At 46.7% G+C, this 16,883-nt stretch overlaps 1 protein-coding gene across 1 annotated transcript in view; it reads right to left on the bottom strand.

Annotated features, from left to right (window-relative positions):
- Nucleotides 1-4,159: 4,159 nt before the first annotated feature.
- LOC104364513 (protoheme IX farnesyltransferase, mitochondrial) overlaps nt 4,160-16,883 on the bottom strand; it is a 105,564-nt gene continuing 92,840 nt past the window's right edge. The window contains exon 7 of the mRNA XM_033000288.2: nt 4,160-6,480. Coding sequence (XP_032856179.2) covers nt 6,038-6,480 — 443 coding nt within the window. The 3' untranslated portion in view covers nt 4,160-6,037. The remainder of the gene's footprint in view (nt 6,481-16,883) is intronic.

The following is a 16,883-nucleotide window of genomic DNA, read 5'->3' as shown; positions in this document are numbered from 1 at the left end:
CTTCTTTCCCTCTTCCCCCTTCTTGCTTTTTGGAGGAGGAAGATGGGCAAGGTGTCCCTGCTGGTCCCAGTTAGGGACAGTTTGGTCGGTCCGGGAGATGGGAGCCCTTCTGTTTCCAATCACTCAGGGCAATTCCCCAAAGTCTGTGTTTCTGTTTAAGACAAGACAGTCTGGCTATAGCTGCAGATTAGACAGGTGTAAGCAATGTATTTTGTAGCACATATTTAATGAAAAAAATGTACCAAAGGAAAGCTGCAGTTACTATAGAAAGCGTTAAAAAGGAGAGCTGAGGACAGTGAGGACCTTGCTATGCGTCTTGGACAGCAAAACCAGGGGGAAAAAACCTCAACCACTAAAGTGTCCCAGGCTCTGGGGCCGCACAAGCCTCTGAGAGACATGAAAACCTCCCTTCGGGTACTGCACTCTGCCTCGCTCAGCGAGCAGGACCAAAGCAGGGCTCCTAGAAAAATGGGAATACAGGTATGAATTTCAGGCAATTTTTCCAGCTCTAGCAGGGACAGCCAGGCAGCCTCCTTTCTAGGCTCCTCCTTTTAGTCCTTGTGCTCCCCTAAAGCACAAGGACCGTGGCAGCAGCTCCCCAGTACAGTCTGTGCCCATCACGCGCAGAGCATCTCTTCAGAGGTGTCAGCAGCAACGCTCAAACAAGCATTTGGAAGCAGTAACCTCTCAGGGACTTGGGAAAACACACGGTACCTTCTGAGAATGGATAAACGCACCTACCTGAACCCGCACGAGCCCGCTGCCAAACTGTCAGTTCTCGCTCCAAGGCCTGCAAGTGCCAGAACTGGTTAGGAGCAGTAGGAAAAACGTCTCCACATTGTGGGAAAACAGCTCCTTTTGCCAACGTTGTTCTGTGAAACACTTGAACTGTGCCTTTTGTGAAACACTGGAAACTAAAGCCCAGCCTGAGGCAGTGACCCAGGCTGGAAAATCTTCAGCACAGTTAAAGTCTGGAAGCAGAAAAGCAGAGGTGATGGAAAGTGTACAAGGCAGAGCTGATGAGAGATATTCCTGCCAGCTCTTTTAAACACGTGTACTCCTGATGGCGGTCTAAATGGCTTTGGGACGCTCTGCACATGCTGTGCTTGAAAGACCTCCTTTGCTTTGGGTCAGGGAGAATTTGGCCGCTCTGGGCCTGCTAACAGCCCGCCGGAGGCGCGGGCATCCTCGCGACATGGCAATCCAGACCAACGCAAGCTCTAACAGAGCACAGGAACTGTCTCGTGTTCAAGAAATACTGCAAGCTCCGTTGACAGAAGGGTTTGGAAGGCAGCTCCAATGCGTGCTAAACTTTGAGTCAAATCCCTAAAAGTCTCCAGTACATTTACTTCAGAAGAGACTAAAAACCATCGATGGAACCACGCAGTAAGTCACCGTCTGAGGGACTCTGATGGAGGAGGGTCCTCACCAGTGGCACTTCTGACCTCACGACTCGCTGTCGTCTCCGACTCCAGATTACCAACATGCCGTTTGGGAGATGATGAACGTTGAAACCAGGCTCTGAAGTGTCTTTGGCAGGGCCAAGTGTTGGACACACACCTACGGGGCACGAGCCCTGCCCCGCAGGACTGACCTTCTCCGTGACTGGAGGAAGAAATAGCAACACCAAGAGGCAAACAACCCGCCCAGGCCAGGCTGCCAGCGCGGGTGGCATCCTGCATCCCACGAGCCCTCGCCGGGGCTGGCTCTTTGCCTGGTTAACAAATACCATGACTAGAAATGCCATCGGGGACAGCCTGCAATGGAGCTTCTAGTATTACCACCTCCAGCAGAGCTGCTTGGTAGGAAAACAGTGCCTGAGATTTCTGTTTTAAAAGCAAAGTGTTCTGTAGACAGCCTGTACTTCCAAAGGAAGGGGAATATCTAATCACCTCTGGAGAGCAACCGGGACAACACACTTTCTATCTGTAATGATAATGATTTCTAATAGTATCACTCTGTTTCCATTCCTACTCTCCTGGGATCATCAGAACTGAAAAGGACGTGTGTGTTTTGTGTAAGCCTTGAAATGCCGTGGCCTGGCTGAGTGGGAAACGCTGCTGGAGCCAGGAGAGTGTGAATGTGTTACTCTGCTGGGGCAGATTATATCGGAGATTGATACAGGAAGCGAGAAAAAAAAAAACAAAAACAAAAAAAAAACCCAGTGGGGGAAACGAGAAGGGAAAGAGCTGTGTGTGCAGGGATTGGGTTTCCTCATTCACGCTGGAACAAAGCGCGGAGCCCCACCGACTGCCTGGCTTGCTGGGACGCTGCCACGCCGAGGCACCGCAGGCGGCTTCACGCAGGACCCGGGGGCTCCGTGCGAACGCAGGAGCGCGGGGCAGTTCAGAGGCGCGTAGCTCAGCTCCCCACGCTGCCCTGCGAGGAGGGCCTTGCGCTGAGATTAAAGGGATTTGTGAAGGGCAGAGCAAAGAGGTGCGGGGGGGGGGGGGCACGACCCAGCGCCAGCTCTGTGCAACCCTCCTCAAACCCTTAGCCAGCGCTCTCTTTACAGGGCCATCCAGAATAATGGGCACGGGACTGACAAAAACATGAGCTGTTTACTCATCCAACAAGGCAAAACATCATCATCCGTATTTTACAGACGGAGCGCATTTCTTCAGCAGAGATCTGGAAAGAATGAAGATCCCCTGAGCCTTAGGGCTACTGTTTTATCCACAAAACCACACACACACAAGGTTTAAAGTTCAAATAGACTAAAACCAGCTTCATCCTCTTGAGTCACTGGCTCCGATTCCTCTGTGAGCTTCAGCAGAGGCTTGTAGTGGTGCAAAGCTGCCCGCTGTAACAGCAACACCTAGACGGGACCATCTCGGTTACCAGCAGACCCAGGGCTAGGAGGGACTTGGCACATTGCTGCTATTTTTTTCACCACCCCATAAACAGCAGGAGAGCTGTTTCAAGGGGAGATCCTGAGTAACCGGGACAGTGAGATGACAAACAGTCTATATTCAAGTTCCCCAAATGGGACAAGGAAAAAAACGGTCGCAATTCTACGTGGGAACCGCTGTTTCAGATCCAAGGAGCCGTGCAAAGCCCGATGCTTGCCCGGCCCAGCACCCAGGTGCAGGATGCCCGAGTTTAACTCCCGGCACTGCCCCGGCCGTGCAAAGCCACCGCAGCCAGACACTCGGGCACCTCCTGCAGAATTCTGGCAGCAGGATCAGCAGTGGGGATGGCTGACATTAATCCTCCATGGAGGGCCACAGGGACCACCAACCCCCTTGTTTTCATTTCCATAGAGGCGCCAGCAGTATGGAAAAGGACACCTGAGAGCACCTACAGTACTGTCTGTCCGCAGCCAAGATTTCAGTTTGGCAATGTTTTTATTTTCAGAGCACACGCAACAGAAAAAATTCCTAAATGCAGTAAAATGACAGTAGATGGCTTCATCCATACCCAACACATGGCCATTTTGTAGCAAAGCAGAGAACACCTTCTAGGTGAAAAAAACTTCTTTTTTTTTTTTTTTAAACTAAAATATTTCTTACCTTTAAATCCCAGATCCACTCACTGTAAAACCATGCTTCCTCTCCAGGCCAGAACAACTGGGTGTGGAGATGCTGGTGCAACTCAGTGACCTGCATTTTGCAGACACTTAGTAATGATTACAAAGCTCCTGCCTAGCCCTAAAGCCCATGAATGTTACACATTTTGGCCCAAGAAATGAAGACGACTGCTCTTCAAAATGGAACCACAGGCACGTCCTTGGGACCTTTAATCAAAACGGAGTTTGCCAGGACAGCACCGGGTACTTCAGGCCCTCCTGAAGCCTGGCTCAATAATGACTTAGGAGAAAACCACAACCCTCCTACTTCAGCACCACTTTCTGCCTCTGGGAGTGAAATCTGCGGGTTTTGTGAGCCATCTGCTCTTTTCAGGTTCTCCTCCCAGCTAAAGATTGACCAAATTCTTTGGGTTTGCACAAACCCTTTCTAATCACATGCAACTTAGCTTCAGCGTGCTTTTTGCACAATAAACCAGTATTTCACAAGCTGTCCTTGCTCTTGCAGTGATCAAGAACATTGTTGATGTGAGAAATGCCAGAAAACTATTAAATACCTTTTCCATTAACTGAACTGTACCAGAGTTTCAATCATAAGTGAATTTTTTAAAACAGATTTTGAGCACTCATCTCTTTTTTTTTGTACAGTATGCACTTTATTGCAGAGAAGACTGGATGCATTTTTGAAACAAATTCAGGAGTTGCACAGTTTCCAGACATTTCTATGCAGTGCTGCCCACAGTAACTCGAGTACGATGGACTCCGTCAGACAAACAGTAAGGGGGAACTCAATCCTGTCATCTGCAATCACTTGAGAGAGTCAGAAAATCTTGCAACCGATTACTTACGAGCCATGTAAACCAGGTGGCTCTGCTCCTGCGAGCACCTCCGCCAGCAGAACAGAGGTTAACCGTGTCACTCCTGATTTACACCAGTGTAACTGAGACCAGAAGTTGGGCCTGTATCATGAAAGCAGCCAGTGAAGATTTTTATGTCAGCGTGATATGCACATGGTGGCAGATTTGTGACGTTTCCTGAAGGGCTTTATTCAGGATCAGATTAGAGACAGTGTCTCCCATTTCAGGTATCACTGTGTCTTTGGATTGATGCACAACCGTGCTGCCCAGTCCCTTTCCACGTGGGAAAGAAATCTTGGCGTGAAAACACATCAAGTCATAACAGGCACTAACTACCACAATAAACTATAACACGGACTTTGTCTACCCTGGATGCTGCTGTGTCTGGAAGCATCCCAGTGCGTCCCAGCCAGCCCCGGGAAGGCTGAGAGTTAGCCACAGCCCCACACTGGGATCACGAGCACATTAGACCGTGGTTAGAAATGTTCTTCAGCGTATCAGTTAACAAAGATAATGCATTTTCCTGGTGAGACCATCCACAGCAATTGCTTTTGAGAGACACTGGCTGCACCAGCAATTTGAACATTATAATATTAGATAAAAATCCCAAACTTTTTTTCTGTAAAATATGTTTCCTTACTGATTACAGACCCCAAAAGCGAGGCCTTCTCTCTCAGCCTCCACAGGGTGATATGAAACACAGTTCAAACTCTCGATGCCAGTCCAGAACTTGTCCGAGGACACTGAGGCTGAATGGGCTGGCACAAGACACATCAGCATAGAAAAACCTGGAAACTACCAGACTCTGAGACCTAGTTCTCACCTCCTACACCTTTTCAAAGCTTCACTGACATAAACAGTAATGGCAATTTTTACCAGCTGAAGATCTGACACACAGGGCTCAAACTCTAATGGCATAAAACCACATGGGAGTCAGAAATTCCCCGTGATGGATGTACAGCAGAATGGCTCAAAGTGTGTTCAAGGTATATGCTACAGGAGAGCCGTTCATCTGGTTAATGCTGACGTGCAGTGTGCTGAAAGACAGCTTTCTTACTCCTTTAGCATTGTGCCAGCTGTATGAAACCGAAAAATCTACTGGGGTGAATGGGAACCTTGGGAAAAGTAGCTGATTGAAAAAAGCCTCAGGAACGGAAGGCTGCTGTGTAGTATCAGAGCAGGGACGGCACAGACCAAAGCAAGAAGAGTTCACCCAAGCCACCAAGTGCTTCAAAGCTGAATTTGGAAAGGACGCTTGGGGAGAAGGGGTGCTAAATCATTCATCTGTCGCTTCCTGACGGGTTCGCCAAGGCTGCCAGTGCTGGCGGTTAGTAAGTGTGCGCATGTGACTTGCTAACTGAAAACCTAGCCACGAGACGAGCCCACGGCTCATGGAGACTTTGGAAGGCCATCCCGAAGCGAGGTGCTTCGGACGTAGGCTAAATTGTACCCCGTGATGAGTGAACAGGCCTGAGGCCCGTGAATGCTTCCAGCTCTCGTGTCTATTCCCTTTCAGAAGAAAATAAAAAATTATCGCATGAAATGGTCACTAGGCACAAATGATTCTTCTTCAAACAGTTCCCCACAGGTTTCCCCCTTGTAATTACTAAAATATACTACCTGATGTGTCACAATGATGACAAGTAACTGACATTTAAGGCAATCTAATTTCCATAGCCCTCCCATGACTTTCACCGAGCAGATCGCCTTTGTCTTCCTCTTCTAGGAACGGTTTCTTGCACGTGAACATGACCAGCAGCAGCAGCGGCAAATGCCACAGACTGCAGAAGAAGAGCTTCCTGGAGCTGCTGCGGTCTGCATCCCTGTAGAACTGAAAGGCGAGGTAGGAGATGTAGAGGTTGATAGGGAGCGAAATGATGGGGAAAGTCCACGTGGTGATGTCGAGAACGGGAGCCGCCGTTGAGAGTCCAATTAAGGCCAAGCAGTGCCGCAGAGCCACCCGCCTGCACAGCCCTGGGTGGGTGACAGACATCATACAGTATCCTCCGCGGGAGTAATCCTCCCGCAGCCCCCAGCTCAGGGCGTTGAAGTGAGGGAACTGCCAGGAGTAGAGGATTCCTCCTAACAGTAACGCGCCTGCAGTGGGAGAGAGAGAGGGAAACGTGTTAGCAGGCCAGTGCAGGAAGGGCTACGTAAAAACCGCTGCAGATTTTGGGCTGTGTCCTCAAAAGGGCAGTGCTACGGACCCGTTACGTCGCTCTGTGCAGAAGGCAAGGCATGCTCTGTAAGATAAGGCATGCTCTGTTTTTAACAGGATTTACACCAGGTTATGCACGGTGGTTCTTCTATTTTTGGAGCGCTTCATTTGAAAAGCATTTCAACAAGTCACTGCCTCCTAATGCACCACTGCTCATTGCTTTCTGCACCAATTCGGTCTCTACCTGAGGGAAGATTGATGGAAATGAAGCAAAGTTGGGCGAGAAACTTTTCCTGGGAGCCTCTAACTTCCACTCCCGGGTTCCTGAGTTGGTGCATCCGAAGAAGAAAAAAGCCGGCGGGCAGCGTCACATCGAGCAGAAACAGGGAGCCCTGCTCAACCACAGCAGAGAAGGAGGATAAACCAGGAAAATACCAGCACCCTGGTAGCCTGGAGCATGGCTGAGCTTTGTGTTTGCCCACTGCGTGGAGGGAGGGAATTGCCCACGGCACAGGAGCTCCTGGATCACGGACCTTGGCCAGGCAGGAGTTGCTAATGAGGTGAAAGAAGATGAAGAACTTTCTATTCCTTCAAACCAACTGTAGAAACTTCTAAGTAGTTTGATCAAGTAACTTTATTCATACCAGTTAGCTTCTTTCACATTTAAAAAGAAGCTATGGAAGCGCATTTTTCACAGCTATCCTCAGGACACGGAACAGGGCTTATCGAGGCAGAAGCAGCTTAAATGCTGATTTCAGCAAGCTCCAAGGAGGCCCTCAGACTAAACTCTCTTTACTAATTTTGTCTGAAGACACAAAAAATCCCCCAAGGCTGTTGCACATTATGAGCATTCCTGGATTTTCCTTTTGTTTCCCTAGCTCCCAAACACTCTGCTACAGCATTAACACTTTATTCTCATCTCCCTGCCTCCACGAGCTCATTCTCTATGGAAACTATTCCTCAGTTGGAGCCGTGAGTCTCTCATCTTCTTAATGATTTGACAGAAACAGAAACAGCAACGCTTATCTGCGCACAGGTCAATGTATTTAAATTCTTCCCCAAATGCTCACTTCTCCCCCAGTAACTGCTCGGGCTCTAACAGAAACCAAGTCCATCTCCTCTGAACTGCCTCGTGGTTCCCACCTTTTCTCCACCTGCTCTGGCTCTATGCTCTTTGGGGCTGTGCATGTCTAGTTCCTGTCTTAAACAGCCCACCATAAACTGCTGTTGTCTTGCAAAAATCAATAAGTTAAGTTTGCAAAAGAGCCTTTTTTTTTGCCCTACCTTATCAACCAGTGAAGGAACGGTCTGTTAGACTTAACGTGGGTTTCCACTTGTTTGTAAGAACCAGTAGTGGTTTAAAAGATCTGCCTCACTGCTCTTTAAAAGGAGTAACAAATACTCCGTTAGGTGAGTATGTGCCTCAAAGTTGATTGCATGGACACAGACACTCACATATTGGGCGTGCAGCTTTCAGATCAGCATTGCCCACTACAAATTACAGGTGATTTCCTGCATTACGGTCCAGAACTTCTGCAAATTCTGCCATTTGATCCTGCCAAAGTCGACTTTCAGGGTGTGGATGCTTAACACCTTTTCTACAATGGAACCTTTTAAGATAGTTGAACACGGTGCACCCCAAAATCACCATTAATTTCAGAAAATCACGGCAGCAAAAGTAATTTTGGCCCTAACAAAATAGGATTTGATTCAGTTCTGCTGAAACCTAAGGGAGCAGCTGTACTGAAATAAACTGAAATAAAACTTAATCAAGGAGCAGTACTCCCTACAGCAAGGGAACGGATGGGGAAAACGTTCTTGTAATATGTCATTCTTTCGCTTTTTCCTGTTCTTGTAAAACATATTACCGGAGGCAAGATCCTGAATTTGATAAACCTAAGATAGGAATATTTTTCAAGTTTCACATCTGAAGTGCTTTAGAGACATTAGCCTGTCATTTTTCAGAACTCGGGGAAGGTAAGCTGGGATTACCCATCAGCTGAGGAGAGGGAACAGGAGGAGCCGGGGCCGGGACCCTGCGGCAGAGGCTGTCCCCGCTTCCCTCGCCCGCCGCCCAGCCGGCTTCTCGTCTGGCACGCGCCGAGCCCCCGTGTTTCGGCTGCAGCGCGGGCTTTGCTTATTCAATTGTTCAAACGTTGTGTGCAGCCAAGCTCAAAACACACCCTAACCCCCAAACACAAAAAAACCTTTACCAGTTCTCTAACTACAACACCATTAAAAAGAAAAAATAGTCATCTGAAGAAACTTTTAAACGCAGAGACCAACTAAAGGACTCGAGGCTGGATTCCCATTTACAGAGCTCTGTTTTTTTCATGCAAGCCTTCGGAATTTAATTACTTTGATTACATTACAACCATGGAGATAATTGATATTTTACAGAGAAGCTGAACAGTAAAACAATTTAATAGCCCATTATGAGGATTTTAACTGACCCGATCTTTCTGTTAGTTTCCCATGTGCCTTGGACATCCTGTAATTTCCTCTGCCCAGGCTGAGGTTGTCAGGCTGTCAGAGATTTTTAAGTGTCACGTAAGACTGATGACTCGCCAAGCACAGCACATGGTACAGTACAATTCAGCACCAAATGAGCCCACAGTAGGAATCCCGTCAAGCTCAGAGCAGACACTGTAATACTCATTAATTACTAGATGAATGTTAACTATGTCATAATTAGGTCAGCAGTGTTTTTAAGCAATATTACAGCGAGATTAACTCTGGGGACTAACCTGGTTCAAAACAGCGCAGAGTCTGCTCCGCTGCTTCTGTGCAGTTCCCAGCAGCTTGGGAACTCAGTTTAACCAATGCAAATCCCCTTTTCCTCTACGGAGTTTATAATTAAGTGAGGACCAGACGAGGTCGTTGGCAACCGTACCACGTGGAGCTGGCACGGAGGCTGCAAAAGCAAAGGCGGCCGTCGGAGCAGAGCCCCCCCGCACCAGCACCCCGCGGCACGGCAGCGCCCGGCCACCCTGCGCACCGGGGAGTCCTGACCGCGGGCGGACCGGCCCAAAGTCCTGCCAGATCTCGCGGCTTATTCCACAAGTGTTCATGAACTGCAGGACCACAAGCACCTGGCTCGTGGGTATCTCAAACTCTTTGGCCCTTTTGGCCAAATTGCTAATAGCTGCAGGTTAAGCCCATTTATGGCCACTTCCAAACGCTTCGCTTCTCCAAGCGTGAGAACCTGGGATGGCTGTGAGCAGACACATAAATCCTGATAACTCGGCAGCCGAGTCCTGTTTGATTTTGGAAAAAAAAAAAAGAAGTCTGTTTAGGCAAACGGGAGCCGGGTCTCCAGTATTCTTTCACTTTTGTGTGAAAAATAGGTATAAAATGTTTCTTCGTTGAGTTCCTATTGTTTAATCACTTTGTGCTAGCTTAAATCATCAGTTACAGGATTGCAGCGAACCAGGTAGGTCTTACAGCATCCACTGAGTTGAAGACAAATAACAGGTTTTACCGTTCATCATGTATTTTAAGGTTAAGCTATTATTTCTTTTCTTAAATTCTTTTAGAAGTATTTAAATAGCAATATATCTTCTTTTTAATAAACAAGAACAAGCTGAGATTTTTATTTTATTTTAATATCTAAGATAAAGCCAAAATGTCAAGTGGCAGTGAAGAATGTAGAAAATGGTTTTCTTTCTGTAAGTATATTTTTATCTAGTGAAATACTGAAGCTTTATAAATTGCACTTTTCCTAAAACAAACAAGACACTAAATTCCACAGTCAGTCGGAAACTGCTTGGCAAGACGTTTTAAGGTTCAATAAATTTGAGTAAGACTTGGAAATAATGGTGAGATGAGACTTACAAGAGCAACTAGTGATTCTGGGCTTGCAAATCGTGGTAGCTGACAGTCTAACTTTCAGAATTCTAAGAGCAAGAAGCATCCCCCTCTGAAGTTATGCTCTTCACAATGTCAAGAAGGCCATGTGGTAACTCTAAACTTTGATTAAAATTTTACGGTTTATTCCTTTCAAAGCAGTTTATGATGACCTTATTTGCTGGATGGTCCAAATCTCAGGCAAGGGAGCAATGTCAGCCCCTGAGCCCGTTGAGCCCTTAGCCTCTCTGCTCAGAAGAGCACCTAAGAGAAGGACACTGGAAGATGGTTTTTAGGGTGTAAGCCCTTGCAGGGTGTGAACTCTGACCACTGGCTAACAGATGGAGAGGAGAGCCGAGCAATCAGGTAGCAACAGCTTCTCGTCCTGTCCATCCTGGGTATGCACCGGGATCAGCGACCCAGGGACAAAAAGTTCCAGACCCTAGTGTGAGTCCCCCAAACTTCTCATGTCCTGTAAAGGATACAGAGTCTATTCAAGTCTATACATCATCTACTCAAGAGAGTGGACGCATTCAGCTGCTGAGCTATCCGTGCCAACAGATATCGTGCCAGTAGCGTCGCTCTGAGCAAACCGTTTCATCCATGTAAAGCAACCTGAGCACTGCAAACCTATTTTCTCGTCCACTAAAGGGCAGAAGTAATGTTTGGATCTTGCTTGACTGTCTCATGCTGAGGATGCCACTCTCTTAAGCAGCGATTTGAAATATGCCTCTTTTATGCTGGCAATACCTTTCATCATCAAAGAGCTTTATACATTGCAGAGTTGGCACACGGAGCGGTGGCGATGATTTCGCCTGCAACTGAATTGTTTCAGCTGTCTGCCTTAAACAAGGCACAATAGTTTGGGATGATCCCATTGAAACTCTTCAAAAAATTTCTGAAGGCAAGTTCTTCCAGGGCAGAAAAGGACTTGAGCTACAAGAGGGCACAGGCTGGAGCACAGCGTGTACTGGTGGAGCACCAGCCTCTGGAGCAGGGCCAGCTGGAGCCCAACCAGCCGGGCAGGCAGATGAAGGTGGGCCTGTCCTGTCTGCACAAGCCGAGGCAAACATGTCCAAGGTTATCTACAGAGACTGCTGTATCAACATTGTGTTCCTGAAAACACAATGGAGATGAACAACTTATTCTTTCCTCTTATCCTTCTCGCTGTTCTTTAGACAACACACAGTGCCTTCCCTCTACGTAGTGTTCTGCAAACATCTTGTATTACTTTCAAGCTCTAGACAGGACAAACACCTACTTACTTAATTAAAAAAACAAACAAACAAACAAACAAACAAACAAAAAGAAATAAGGAAAGGGGGGAGCTGATCTGTAGCATCAATTCAAGAACAGACTCATTTCTTCTGTCTTTGCTTTGGTGCTGCATATGTATGACTGGGAAGTGGCCAACCAGGCATTAAAATAAACATGGAATGGTTAAAATATCAGCTCCAAAACAGATGTTGAAATCTTACTGCATTTCCCAAAGCTGGTGTTTACTGCCTTGGCAACCTAAGAATGCTGTTTTGCTTAAAGCACAGTTTTAGTAATTCTTCTGCCTTGAATAATGTGAAGGAATTTTAAAATTATTTCCAGACCTTGGTAGCTCCCTGACTTATTAGAGGAAAGCACCGGCCTTTTGTCTCTAGGAAACTGGTACGAGTTTGGCTGCTGTCAGGAGGGGAAGGCTTTGGTAGTCTAAGCTCAGCCTTTTAATGGATCGTAGTCAGGAAACAACCACACACCGTTTTACTTGATAGCACACAACTGGCTCTCCTCCCTTAAAAGATGTTGAACAAATTACTCCTCTTTAATCCAGACAAGGTAGATTAGAGCTCAGAGACTTGACTTGGTCCAGATGTATCCACCTGTTTGCGAGCAACCACACTGTCTCAGACCACATTTTTCACCTTTTCTACGAGAAATGTAACATTACCAGTCCAAAACTCTTCACTGTGGTCCTACATGATTTTTACAGGATGTTAAGCCTGCCGGAATGTACTGGATACAACCCCAAAGGTTTTATTTTCTATCTTTTCTTTCCTGCTTGTTCACAACAAGTTTAACACAGTAGTCTTCCCTAGAGACTTCGAACTATGCAGCAATTATGGGGGTAAATAAATATGTTGAAGTCTTGTCAAAGTCTTGCTGCCCATTGCAGATTTGATGTAATATTAAACACCTAAAGGATTGTTTGGGGGAGTTGGTACAAATTTTCAGTGTTTTGGAGAGTCATGTCCATAACATGGCTGTTGTGTCCTGATCCGTAAGGATTGGTTTATTAAGCTGACAGTGGTATTTGCTGTTTGTGAAGGAGGGTTGGAAGGTGTGATAATTACTGCCATTCCTTCAGTTTGTTTCAGTAATGGAAAATGACTGTTAGGGTAAATCAGTTGGCCTCCGATTACAAGTGTTCAAGATACTGCCCTGATCAATCACTCCTGAGGAAAAATGTTACCTACTACTTAATTTTTCCCATTGTCTTTGGGAAGTAGAAAAGGGATTAGCTCTACAAAATTTACATCTTAATTTGTGACTACGAAGCCTTCTCAAACACAAAGACATTTGGGAATTATCTAGTCACGAACCTTAACCAAACCGAGGCAACTCCCCTCTGTTTTACCACTGCGGCATTTCCTATATTAGCACCACAGCAAGACAACAACCGGCACTTCTGCTTCCACTGGAAAACAAAAGCAGATGCTACTGCTTGTGTCAGATGCCGTGTGAGCAGCTAAGCAGCCTTGAGAAGGAAAAAAGGAAAAGTATCGCTTCTAAAGCTTTGCACAAGGTCTCTGGGCTGCAAACAATGGTCCCGGCTGTCAGTGCGGGCACGCACGGCCCCGCGCGTGGCCCTGATTGTGAGCCTTCAAGGTTACACAGTCATGTAAACGAAGGGCGAGGAGGAAAACACTGGAAAACTCAAAAGCTTCATGGTCATGGGTTTCAATAGCTGTTTCTTTTGAAGGAAGGCACAAAAGGCGTGTGGAACAGGAGTTCTCGGGGCTGCGATAGACTTCTCCGCTGCAGCACATAAAGAGAAGGGGATGCTGGCCGTGCGTACGGCTTGTCTGCAAAACAAACGATCGTCCGTGTCCACCACGAATGGGAAATGAAGTTGGCGGTGGGGTTTTTCGCCTCGAGGGCGTGTTCCTGGCCACTGCCCTTAACAGGAGGAAACCAGCTGTCCTCAGGTACACTCGCCACGTGGAGAAAAGGTGTCTGAGTATGGGTGCACACAGGCGTGCCCACTTTTTGTATGACACACAACAGGTTATTACAGCCAAAAGCCTCACAGGGAAACACCTTTCATTATACAGGCAAGGCTGAGAAAAAAACCGCTGTACATAATTTGTCTTAGATAACCCCAGCAACAGATGCCATAAAAAAAAGCAAGCCTGTTGGGTAAGATGAAAATATGGTCTTTGCATAGACCATTCGTTATGTGCAAATATGTTTAGGAAGTTATTTGCCAAAGGACCAGACTCAGCAGGCTACTGCAAACCTGCAGAGCCACGCAGGGGCTCCTCATCAACCGCCTCTTCCAGGCTCCCTCCGGGGCTCTCACGTAGCCCCAGGGGGGGAGTCCCTCCTGCAGACCCCCCCCCCCTCCCCGCTGTGCTTCTCCTGAGGGTGTTGTGTCTCGCACCCAGGGCCGTGGGGGCTGCTGCACAGCTCCACCTCCTTCCCCTGCCCCATCAGCCGTGCGTGGGGCAGAGAACCGGGTAAGGGCATATTGCCTGTGAATTCATGAGGTGTGTCCCCCAGGTGCCCCAGCAGCGAAACTGCCATTTCTTTTGTCTCTTGTGAAGATGGAAAAGGGGAAAAAAAAAATAGCCCACTGGCTTTTGTCCTAAATTCAGACCAGCTGCTTACTAGTAATGTCCCTCTGCCTCGTTTTTTACAGTTTTTACCCCCACAAAGCACACTCCTGGGGCCCCCAGCTTCCAATTCTCATATGTCAGTGACATGAATATCTCTGGTTCCTCTGGAACAGACCACAAATTCTGCCGTCTTTCATCTGAGAAGTGAAACCCCGAAAAGCTGAGTTTACTAGAGAGAGTTTATAGCCGGAGCCACCTCCGCTCCTGCGGCAGGACGGAGCTGCCCTGCTCCCGCGGGCAGCTGGCTCCCCGACCTGCTCGCACGTCACGGGGCTTTGAAAGCTCAGAGTGCTTAACTGGAAGGGACACAAAGATCTCCAAGCTTATTTCGCAGGCAGTTAAGCTGTTGCTTTGCTCTCCCTCCTCCTGGCAGACAAGTGCTACACCAGGGAAGGTAAGAGAGACTCCAGCCCTTGACAGGTTGGGCGCAGCCCCCCCTCTCCCCTATTCTCTTTTTTTTTTTTGTTACTGAAACCATCCATCTGCCAAATGTCACTAGCTGATAAGAACTGCCCGTTTTTAAATCCCCATTTGTAAATAGATGTTGGCTGACATAATTAATGTCTACCATACAACACAATTTGAATTACAAAGTAAAGGCAATTTAAAAATCAGCCTCCACATGATTACAATTGATACTCAGTCTATAAATTCCACAGCCCCAGGAATTATTTAAATTTCTGAAAATGAATGAAAATCAGTACAAGATGTCGTTCAGGAAAGCGAGACCAGAAGTGGAGCATCTGAGATAAACTAAATAGTCTCTTGAGATAAACATTCTTTGGTGCAGTAATACCTATGGCTCCAGGCCACCATGGGTCTGTAATGTCTGCTATACTGTCAGGGCTGTTATCTGCTCTGCCACTGCCACCTACTCAGAATAAATCCCCTCAACTGATAAGCACATTGTGTTGAGGACCCCTGCTTGTCACTTCCATCTAACTGGGTGGTTTCTATGAACGTGGTGGCACTGAATTGCTCCGCTCTAAGACACCGATACCGTTCGCTGGCTGGGATCGAGCCTTCAGTGCATAAGCACAGGAAGGTTGGCAGACGAAGTGCAAAATGTGCAACGTAAAAAATACTACAGCACTTGGAAACGTTTGTCCCAGATTCAGTTCAGTTTCTAACTAGAAACAACAAGTTTAAATGGACAGCAACCATTTCGAACAAGCAAATTGCAGCGTTAGTCTGGGGAGAAAGATCAGCAACACAAGAGTAATTTAAAGCATGTATATGTTGTGCCCCTCGTACGCCAAAATAAATAGCTGTTACTTCCTAAAGATGTCTGTACACAGGCTCAACAGCAGCGTGGCACAGCCAGGAGCTGCAGCACGTGGACCCCGTGCAGGAGGAGGATCCAGCACAGAAGAGGACACGCTGCCAAGCTTTGCCTCTTTTTCTCATCTCTATGCTATCACTTAAGGCTTTAAGAGAATTTCATTATCTTTCTGGCTAGTCCTTCCTTCGTAAAATCGGGAGAAATAATTTGAGGGTGTCTAGCTTTACTAGAAAAAAAAATCTCTTTAGAAATAAATAGTACCACCAAGGAGCAATGAAATCTTCATTCAAGGAAGTAAACGTGTTACTGCAAATCACAGGCTGGCAGTTAAGTTCTGCATAAATACACCAGATAAGTGGCAGCGACATCCATGTGATAAATTATGTTTATCACACACCTTTGACCATCTCACCTGCACTCAGCTCCCCCAGTGAGGAAATGTTAACATTCCTGATCTTTCATCACTTTCAAACAGCTGCCATTAAAAAAAAAAAAACACAAAAACCCCCAAACCCACAACAAAGAATTCCACATCTTCTCGGAGATAACCTTATCTTTTACTTTTGAAATGTGAGGTTTCCCCTCACAAAATCCAGGGTTGGGGGCAGGATGTTCAATCAGGCTTAAGAGCGTAGAATTAGAGGTACCTATCAGGGGCAGAAATGGAAGCAAGCATCACTGGGAATCACCGTAAGATATGCAGAAGATGTGTAGTGTAAGAATTTCCAGCAAGTGTTTGCATCACTGGAAATATAAGGGTCCCAGATTTTTACCTGCAAATATGCGCGATTTGTTTCTTGTGCAAGAAACTGTCAAGGTATTAAACTTTGAAAGCAGCAAGTTACAAACAAAATGAGGAAAATCAAATCAAGGCTGCTCCAGTCTGAGACGCTTTGTTACTGTCTCTGGAATCAGAAACGAGGGATCATCTCCAACTCTCTCAACCGGCCAGGAGCATCTCGCAGCCGGATCCCTGAGCCACGCCGGCGCGGCTGTCCCAGGGTACCACACAGTGCAGTGTAGCACTTGGTTACCCCCCTCAAATGGTAATGAAAGGTCTACACTTAAATATTGTTTTCCCTACAGCCAGAGACGTGTACAACAATGTGGCTGCTGTGAGAAGATTACAAGGAGAGAAAATCCACAGGAAAATGTAAACTCAAAAAAACACCAGTTAAGGGGTGAGAACCTTCCTTCTCATTAGTTTTCTAACTCCTTTCCTTCACATTCTTCTTTGTTACTGAGTGGAATGATCTTTTTTTTTTTTTTTTTTTTCTTTAAACGAGGTGAAAATGCATTTTCACACCTCTACCTAAAACTAGGTTAA

This window comes from Tyto alba, unplaced genomic scaffold (genome assembly GCF_018691265.1).
Source record: "Tyto alba isolate M040663 unplaced genomic scaffold, T.alba_DEE_v4.0 Super-Scaffold_39, whole genome shotgun sequence".
In the NCBI taxonomy this organism is placed as follows: Eukaryota; Metazoa; Chordata; class Aves; order Strigiformes; family Tytonidae; genus Tyto; species Tyto alba.
Note: the sequence above shows the minus strand (reverse complement) of the source record. Positions and strands in the feature narration are given on the sequence as shown.